Source organism: Euphorbia lathyris, chromosome 1 (genome assembly GCF_963576675.1).
Source record: "Euphorbia lathyris chromosome 1, ddEupLath1.1, whole genome shotgun sequence".
Lineage (NCBI taxonomy): Eukaryota > Viridiplantae > Streptophyta > Magnoliopsida > Malpighiales > Euphorbiaceae > Euphorbia > Euphorbia lathyris.
In genome coordinates, this window is record NC_088910.1 from 42602398 (window position 1) to 42612874 (window position 10477).

General features: G+C 30.3%; 1 protein-coding gene across 1 annotated transcript; it reads right to left on the minus strand.

Annotated features, from left to right (window-relative positions):
- Positions 1 to 2412: 2412 nt before the first annotated feature.
- Positions 2413 to 6281, minus strand: LOC136230012 (tryptophan aminotransferase-related protein 2). Its single transcript, XM_066018931.1, has 5 exons — positions 5666 to 6281; positions 3503 to 3806; positions 3091 to 3371; positions 2706 to 3010; positions 2413 to 2624 (listed from the first exon to the last, which is right to left on the minus strand). Exons 1-5 carry the CDS (start codon positions 5872 to 5874, stop codon positions 2431 to 2433), a joined length of 1293 nt encoding a protein of 430 aa, XP_065875003.1. The 5' UTR covers positions 5875 to 6281; the 3' UTR covers positions 2413 to 2430.
- Between the last annotated feature and the right edge of the window lie 4196 nt (positions 6282 to 10477).

A 10477-nucleotide genomic window follows, 5' to 3' on the forward strand; every position in this document is an offset into this window, starting at 1 on the left:
ATAATGAATTATTAATAAAAAAAAAAATCCAAAAACATACTCCAATTTCTTATTTATTTAATTCTTTTATATTTTTGTAATTTATGTTATATAAGAAAATATATTTTTTTAAACATACGTTAGAACATATATTTTAACTTTTAAAACACGAACTATGAAGTTTAGAACGTACGACATATTTTTTAGAACATACGTTATGTTTTTTAGAACACGTGTTATGTTTTTTCGAACATGAGTTATAAATTATATTATAGAACAAGTGAAAAAACGATACAGATATCTACTGCTTTTTTTAGAAAATTATACTTAATTTTTGGAACACAAACTATAATAGAACATATGTTATGTTTTTTAGAACATACGTTATGTTATTTAGAATGTAAGTTTTTTTTTTTTGAACAAAAAAATAGCCCATATATTTACTATTTTTTTAAAACATTATCTTAATTTTTAGAACACAAATTATAAAATTTAGAACATATGTAACAATATTTAGAACATCGTCCTTAACAATTTAAAACATAAATTACAAAAATATAGAGGAATTAAATAAATAAGAAATTAGAGCATGTTCTTGGTTTTTTTTCTATTAATAATTAATTATTATGCACATTTGTTTTTTTCTATTAATAATTATTATGCGAATTTAATCAATATTAATAAGTGCATGCATCAAATATTAAACAATAGAAGCTACAAAGGCATTGGTATATTAATCAGCGCGCGGCAGAATGCATAAGGGAAGCAAATGGCTCAGTGGTAAGCAGTGTGAAGTGTAAGTGAGGAGACCGGGTTCGAACCCTAGCAATATCAGCGGTTTTTTTATTAAATTTGACACCCAAAACTACGTAGTTTTGGGTGGTTCTCACCTAAGGTGAGTTCTCACCTAGGGGAGGGTTCTCACTTGATCCCTGATCCCTCCCCTATTTATATATATATAGTCCAAATCTGTCAAGTTTCTAGTAGGTTTATACGGATTTGAATCAGACCAAATCTGACACTAATTTTATGTGTCTAAACCCGGCTAAATAGATTTGGACCTGGACAGGCCGAGATTGCTCGTTGGCCCATGCCCAAATCTACTTATCCATATTCTCTTTCCAAACTCTCAATGCTTCTTCTGCCACGTGAGAATTAAGTTTAGCTTTTATTTTATTTTTGAGGGAATTAAGTTTAGCTTTTCAGTTGTCACCTTTTTTACGCCTAATTTCCTAACTCCCTGTTCTTGCTTATTTTATTTCTAAATGCTCTCATTTTTTTTATCACTCTTCATCTAAATTTCATGTTTTTTTTTCTTGAAGTTATTAATATAAATTTTTTCCCTATTACCCTAATGGTAGATATATTATAAATTAAACATAAATCAATCAAATAACTAAATAAAATGTACATACAAATGTATTATATATTGACATGTGAATATAAATAATATTACTAACAAAAAAAAACAACATAATTATTATAATCGAGTTTATTCACAAATATTTATCGAGCTTCTAACAGAGCAAGTTCATGAGATTTGGCCTGCTCAAACTTGACTCATTTACAAACCGAGCTAATAAATCGTGCTTGCTCGTTTATAAATCAAGTCGAACCGAGCTTTTATCGAGTCGATCATCAAACCGCTCAGAGGTGGAGCAGCCCAGGGCCCAGGATGCGAACCCCCGACCACCGGCTCCTCCCTTGAGTATAGCTAGTTTTTCCCGTGTAGACCCCCGGATATTAGTTTATATGTAATCGATGTAATATTATTTCAATAGTTTAAAGTAGTTGAGTTGGTATAGTTTAAAGTAGTTGAGTTGGTTTAATAGCTTTATTCTAAAGTAATGGTTATGGCTTCAATTCCTACCAATCTCATTTTGTTAAATAAAAAGCTTTATTTATTTCAACTTTATTTTTCCTATCTCACTCATTTCATCATCCTCCTCTCTCTCGGTTTTGCTCTCAATAAGTTGAATATAAAAAATGAAGCATTCTAAATGGGAAGCAATCCAATTTTAAAAACATTGCTCTTTCTTACTAATTGTGGAGTTTGAATTGCCAATCAATATGTTTAGATATTGTTACGTAATTTTATTCAAATTGATTGGTAAATTCTAGCTCCATAAATAAATAAATAAAGGAAAATGGAGATGTTCAATCTCTTCTCCATTTCTCTCTTTAATGTTAGGCTAGTTATTTTAAATTAATAAAATAGAAACTTCATGGGAAATTTATTTTTCAAACCTTGTTACTGCAGGATCTGATTCTATGTTTGGTGAAATTTTCCAATAAAAAACATAATTTAGTTTTGTATCCAAGTCCTCTGACTTTCACAAATAATGAAAGATGATACAAATTTAAGGTATACCAATTTCCCCCACATGAAGAGTGGGATCCAAACCATTAAGTTTAAAATTGAAAAGGAAGAAGAAAAGGAAACAGAGTTATTTATGATTGATGAACATGAAGTTTGGAGAGTCTGTCTATAAATAATTTATAGTTGTGGTCTCTCTCTAACAAACTAATCCTTACATACTCAGCCCCACTTCCGAAATGAATCCCACTTCGACTTAAGATTTTATTCGATCTCAGAAATTCTTCACAATCCTTTATAGGTTCTTCGCATTTCAACCAAGCAAATGCTGCATAAACATACATAAACAATGTGAAAGTGAGTGAAAGTGTAAAAATATAGCTTCATAAGCTTTAACTATGACACTTACCAGGTTGAGGCTTGAAGACCCTTCCAAGATATTGACAAAATCCAGGTGAAAAATCTGGTAAACTGAATTGACCACTTGTTTTCACCGCTTCCCTCAGAAGTTTCCACCTCTCTGCCATGTTTTCATATGCAAACTCAAAGAGGGATTCCCTTTTATTTGGTGATGTTTCAGATTCACAGATATCTGATACCACTTCCATGACCTTAGCCGCCCGTAACTGTGAATCCTTTGAAACACCTATGCTGTTCAGCTCTATATATTTTATCATCCTCTTTGCTACCTCTTTATCTTTTACGAGTGCCCAACTGGTAACATGTTGAAAAGTAACAAAATCAAAAATCATTCCAGTCTTTTTGCTAGGAAAGGAAATAATCAAAAAACTTACCCAATGCGCATTCCAGCATGGCCAGTGCTTTTTGAGACTGTGAATAACATAATGTTGTGGTCAGCTGGGGAAGAGATTGGTGTATATTGTGGCCAATAGTAAGCTAAGTCATGCACCAGTATTCCTCCAGTTCTATTCAGGACAAATTGCCTTGAAAATCCATCTGGGTTATTTGGGGATGTCACTAGTTCAATAAAGTTTCCTTCTTTATTAAAAGAGCAAGCATCTCCTCCCCATTTGTATAATCCAGATTTTAGGCAATCTGTAATTGCAGGATAAGACTGCATCAAACAAAATTCATATTAGACCACACCATATTGGTGCCTTGCAGACAAATGAAGGAGAAATCTTAGGCAATGCTTCTTATGTTTTTGTACAGAAACCAGAATATTGAAGTGAATATGGAACTTACAGAGTAATATGGAGCTGCAGATACAACATTGATGGGTTCCTCTGCATCTTGGGGAGCAAGTGCATACAAGACAGCCTGATACAGCTGGGTAGAACCAGTCCCAACCACAATCTGGCGATCATCGGTTACTGCATTGCCTACTATTTTATGCAGTCTGACAATCTGCTTGGCAAACTCAGGCTCCAAAAACCAGCAGGGATTTCCAATATCTGAAAAGTAGCTCATTGACTGCCAGCCAGGAATAACAATTGTGGCCCTGTCACCCATTTCCTGCCAGAATCTTTCATACATGGTGGGATCGCCACTGCATTAAGTAAGCTACCTTAGTAAATGCAATTGCCAGTAGGGTAACATATTTTATTCACATGGTTCTGAGAAACTAATAAATTATTACTCTAGTTCTAGGCTAAATCTAATGGTACATTTCGAAAATCTCCATTTGAAGACTCTGATTTATCTATTTAATTATTACAGCTGTAAATAAAACAATTCCTTAAGAATACAGCAAGCAATTAAAGCTGTGAAGAACAGTGGTGTGCTTGTTGACCAACACTAGACGTCAAATACCCTAATACCTTATATACCTGTTTGACATGATTATCATTTTTATGTCATAGATGTAATTTATAATCACGTGAAATATATTCATTACATAATAGGTTATAACACGGTAACTCATTTTGACACTTAATACTAGTTTCTACCAATTGTGCTTGTTGACCAACACTAGACGACAAATACCCTAATGCCTGACCAACACTAGACGACAAATACCCTAGACGACAAATACCCTAATGACTGACCAACACTAGATCCTAATGACTGACCAACACTAGACGACAAATACCCTAGACGACAAATACCCTAATGCTTGACCAACACTAGACGACAAATACCCTAGACGACAAATACCCTAATGCTTGACCAACACTAGACGACAAATACCCTAATGCCTGACATATCCGCTTGACACAATTATTATTTTTATGTCATACATGTAATATATAATCACGTCACGTGAAATATATTCATTACATAATAGGTCATAACACCGTAACTCATTTTGACACTTAGTACTAGTTTTTACCAATTGACAAGCACTCATTGTTTGCAGTAAAGGCCATTGGAGTTGAATACACAGTTTACAAATATGGTTGTGGGGTAGGTATGGGAAGGCAGAAATGGTAGGCCCTTTTAATAATAATAATTAGATGATGTGTGTAAAATATGCATGGCTAACATCATATCAATATAATGCTGCTGGAGCTGGCTCCAAGATTCTGACCCACTAAGCCAAGATCCACTTATAATTGGTATATAAGTAAATATCTCTACAAGGACCCACAAAAACCCACTACCAAAATAACCTAAAAACAGGCCATTAAACAAAAAAACATAGGCAAAACATTATACATTTTTACTCTTTAGATCTTCTCAAAGGCCAAAAGGATCTCCTCATTGCAAATACAACAATCCCACATGGAACCCACAAACATCCATCAGCTTCCCTTGTGCTAAATTGCATACTGGGCTCTTCCAAAATCATATAAAAATTGAGCTTTATTTCAATGGAAAGGTCAGCAAACTAAGTCATATAATGATGACGATTGTGGTGGTGCAGGTCAAATTGGTATTGAGGAGCACCACCAAAGGTGCAAATGTCACAATTTTAGCAATTATATCATTCACCCACCTAGTTGGGAACAGAGAGATGACAAAAACTAGTCATCAAGTAGGAAAAAGAAGGTAATTTCTACCTCCAATTTAACCCCAATTCTTTCTACATTCACCCCCAAAATTCTAAATCAGAAAAGGGCCTGCGACAATAATGACCTGTCTTTGTCCACCATTTCCAGAAACTATAGCTGAGCAAGCATGAATTGATAATTTCTGAAGTAAGCAAGACTCTTGGCGCACGTTAAGGGAATCACATATCATCAGTACAAAATAGCTATATATATTGGGAAATCAGAGCTTTTCTCCCTCTCTTGAAATTTAATCTAACGAACAAATAAATTGTTAACTTTGCAAAATCAACACCCGACTTTCAATCAGGGCATGCATTACCACACAGGTGTTTGATATTTTTCTCAATGAACACGAAGTAAAATTAACTGAACGAAAACAGAAAAAATAAAAATCAGAGTTTATGTTATTACTTACTGGTCGAGATTGATCACTCTATCCCTGTCTTGACCATCTAAAGTAGCGAAAGAAGAAGGGGAAGCCATCGGGTCTTTATGGTCGGCCATAGAGAACCCAAAGAAGCTGAGATTCTCAGCATCGTAGACCTCTCTCAAAACGAAGGCGACATTGATAGCCACAGATAGAACCAGCAAATTTCTGAGTGAGAAAACGGAGAACATCCACATTTTGATTGATTCAATCAGAAAATCAAGCAAATCAAAGAAGATGGAAAGGAGTAGCAGAAGATCAATAATGGATAGTAACTATCAATTTAAGTGAACATGCAGCTAATAAAGAAGAATGGAACGAATAAGAAGAGAGTAGAAGCAGTATCCGCCATGCGTTTGTTTGAACTTCTGAAGCAGGGAAGTTTTTTATTTGAATAGAGTGAGTGGCATTTTGTTGATTTTGGAGGATACTGGAAAAAGAAAAGGAGCAGCAGCTCTCGAAATCGGTTCCGACAGCGAGGTTTTCTCAAGAATCGAGAAATCTGTTGGGTGAAAAAATCTGAGTTTTTTTCTGTGCTGGATCTCGAGAGGAGAAAGAAATACAGAGCACTATCCTACTCTCTCTCTGTAGATTCACTGTTCCTTTATATTTATATTTTATTTTATTTTATAGATATGTTTGTGTAAATTTTATATTTACTTTATATAATACAACTCAATTTCAAACACAAATCAACACATTATTTATAAAAAGAAAAATAAAGACAAATCAACACATGCTATAAATGTAATTTATAGGCCTAATAGTACATGAGAGGTGCACTTGTTTAAAGTATATAGTCCTTGTATAGGTAAAGAATTTATTTTTTTAGTTTTCAAGTTTAATAAAGATACATTGATAGTGAAATTTATTTATATATACACTAATATTTATATATATAAATATTTTAATAAGAAAAAAAGTAAAAAAAAAATTACAAGATCGCTTTTTATTAGAATTGTTATCGCATATAAAAGAAATATAAAAATTAGGATGTAGTTTATCGGTTAAACCCTAAAGTGATTATGTCAAAACAAGTTAAATCCTCGGCAACTTGGTTTTTTTTTTTTTATAAATGTAAGAAACAACTAAACCCATGGAAGAAAGGCGAAAATGATGTATTAGTATGAAAAAATATATTGTATATATTATTATGAAAAGTTATATTATCTATTTTTAAAAAAAAATTATTATTTGATATAATAAATTGATATTAAATATTATTATGAATTTTTATAATTTTTCGAATCATAGTTTTTCTATTTTTATCTTACTTTTTAAGGTCGCTAAATTAGAATTCTAGAATTATATAAAAAATTAATAAATTAATTATTATATATTGAAGAAATTTGAATTATGTGAAAAAATAATAGAAAAAAATATATTTTTTTTATCATTATAGAATAAGATAAAGAATAATTTTATCATTTTAAATTTTATTTAATCTAATTTGATCACCACTCTAATAAATAAAGAGTTCTTGGCAAACAAAACTTAATAAAATTATTTCTAAAAATATAAATACTAATTAGTGTAATATTTAAAAATGTACGTATTATTCTAACAAATTATATAATATTTAAATAAAAAATATCTATATAAATTAATTAATAATAATAGATTAAATTTATTATTTTATATAATTAACTTTTTTCTAACAAAATTATGGATGGTTGAACTAAATATTTGATTTTATTAAAACTTATGGATTTTATAATATATTTATAATAAATTAGTTTTTTTTATTTTTTCTAATCTGTACTCCAAATTTATGATTTTAAATAGCTATCAATATTCATTTGAAATGTCTATCAAAGTAGTTGAATATGTATATCCAAACGTTCAAATCTAAATTTTGGAGATTTGTTTAGTAAATATTAGGTGTCTCTATTTTCCAAATTCATTAAAATCGAAATTGGTATAAGATTCCTTTTGATTTTTAAACTTTAAATAGATTAATAATTAAAAAAAAGCAAAAAACTTTATTGGAATTTGGCTTTTGAGGAGTGTCATATCATTATACATGCAGTCATCTCTTTGGACTGGGAATTGACACATATTAACGTTACTCATTTCACTTCTACTTAATTACAACTTGCAATCTCTCTCATGCTCATTTCTTTTTAAAAGAAAAATTGAAATAACTCATTTCTTAATTCTTTTTTAGGATAATATCCAAATTTATTCCTAATATTTTTTTGAAAAGTGCACATAAATAATGCAAAAAATAAACTCACTCATATGAATTGGATTTTTTTTTAAAAATCTACTCTATTAAAAGAAAATACAAGATTAATCTGAATTACGAAAAGAAAATTGTATAACTTCCATCTGTTGCGTGCAGACAAAGATAATAGAGTGAATAAGAACAAAATCATTCATTAATCACTCTGTACGAGATGATTCTAATAATCAGAGCAGGGCCGGCCCTGGGCTATGAAATGAGGGGCGCCCGCCCAGGGCCCATAACGATAAGGGGCCCAAAAAAATATTTTTATAGTGTATATATAAATATAGAGATGAATATGTAACATTAGAATCAATTGGTTCAGTTGGTATGAGGAGTTGTTTAGTGATTTCATTTTAACTTTAGGTTGGGGGGCCGGTTATAAATAAGAATAACCTCCCAAATGTTAATTGTTATACATAATCCAAGTCCCACCTTTAGAAACTATACCTCTATATAGGAATAATTATGTAAATAATGTATATATGTATTAAGGATTTAAACAAAATTTATTAAAAAATTTAAAAATTATTGAGATTAAATATGAGTTGGCACACAAATTCCAACTTTAACTATAAATATGAGTTGGCACACAAAAATTTAGGTTGGGGGTTCGAACCTCATTCTTCCCATTTTTTAATTACTTTCAAATATTTTTTTCATCCCCTATCTTATTTTATTACAGTAAAACTTCTATATAGGAATACTCTATATAAGAATAACCTCCAATTTGTTATAAAAAATTTCGGTCCCAACTTGGGCCGGTTATAAATAAGAATAACCTCCCAAATGTTAATTGTTATACATAATCCAAGTCTCACCTTTAGAAACTATACCTCTATATAGGAATAATTATGTAAATAATGTATATATATTAAGGATTTAAAAAAAAAATATTAAAAAATTTAAAAATTATTGAGATTAAATATGAGTTGGCACACAAATTCCAACTTTAACTATAAATTCTTACCATTTTTCCATAAAACTCTTTTCTTTATGTATTGGAAACTAAACTCAAAACTCTTCCAATTCTTTAGGTATTGGAAATAAAACTCGTAGACTTGATATGCTAAACATTAATTTGTTTTATTAATCTATTCCATTGTACATTGTGTACATTGTTTTATTAATCTATTCTATTGTACATTGTGTATATAAACTTTAAGTGTTGATTTTTTTTTTTTGGTACCAAACTCTATATAAGAATAACCTCCCAATTGTTATACAAATTGTCCGGTCCCAAACGTATTTCTATATAGAGGTTTTACTGTCAAATATATTTTTTTCCGTAATGAATTGTTACTATAATTTTCATGTTTCCTCAAATCTAAATTCTTAAATTTAAATGTCAATTCATTTCCAAAAAAAAATTAAATGTCAATATATATATATATTCAATATGAAAAATGATATACTTATTTACTTCTTGCAATTTTACACGACACATATACTTGTTATTTTAATACACAAATAATTCTAGTTAGTATATTCGTTACTAATGCACTACTAATTTAGCTCCCATTTAGAAAATATTGGTTGGGGGTTCGAACCTCATTCTTCCCATTTTTTAATGACTTTCAAATATTTTTTGAATGAAAAAATGGGGCTATCACGCCCCACGTCTCACCGTGATAGCCCCACGTCTCACAAGAAATTACACATAAAAAAGCCTCACTTTCGTCAATTAAACTTGAAAATGTACCAACCGATAAATGTTAGGTTTAAAGTTGCACTATTTTGTGCATGAATATTAATTGCTCTCTCGTAATAACCATATGACTAAATTAGTACCTTATCCTTGTAATAAAAAAATCATTCAGCCTCCAACTTAAAAAAAAAGAAGTAAAATGTATATATGGAAGGCCCAAATTTATCATCTCGCCCTGGGCCTCTAAAAGATCAGGAACTGCCCTGAATCAGAAATACATCGACACCTCATATCTCATATGTCAGTCTATTTGTTATATGTGGATCCAAAATTCCTTTTTAAATACGGTTTTTCGAATCTAAAATTGATCTATCGAAAAACAATTTTTCCATTTTTTATATTAAAATGTATATATTTACGTTTCTAAAAATAATAGGATAAAAGACAGTTTTTGTTTTTCTTAATTTTGTTTTGTTTTCAAAAGATAAAACTTTCCTTTTGAAAAAACTATAGTCTCTTATCTCTCTCTGCAGGACTTGTCTCTTTCTCAATCGGAAATCAAAGTCACGTAGTTCTATATATTTTAGATAGTTCTCGACACGTTGATGAAATTAATATATTTCACTTTATTGCTATATAGTTTTATTTTATCGCTACTACTATTCACAATACTGTTCATGACCGCACACTAATATTTAGTACCCGAATTTATTTAATAATTCATATGAAATAATCTTCTTAAAATATGAATATATTTTATAAAATATATACCCAAATATTTTATTAAAACCGATAAACTTTTAAGTTTATAAATTACGTTATCAAATCAACTCGTATCACAAATAAATATCGATAATTTTGTATTAGCATTTTTGTCAATACAAACCGTGATCAAATAAATTGTTTATTAAAGCGACACATAATC

Bases quoted from the DNA above. Each gene is read 5' to 3' on its own strand.
- LOC136230012 (XM_066018931.1), bottom strand. From the start codon at position 5,874: ATGTGGATGTTCTCCGTTTTCTCACTCAGAAATTTGCTGGTTCTATCT. The intron at 3,372-3,502 runs GTAAGTTCCATA...TGTTTGATGCAG, and splicing joins CTGCAGCTCCATATTACTCT to TCTTATCCTGCAATTACAGA. The intron at 3,011-3,090 runs GTAAGTTTTTTG...ACATGTTACCAG, and splicing joins CATGCTGGAATGCGCATTGG to TTGGGCACTCGTAAAAGATA.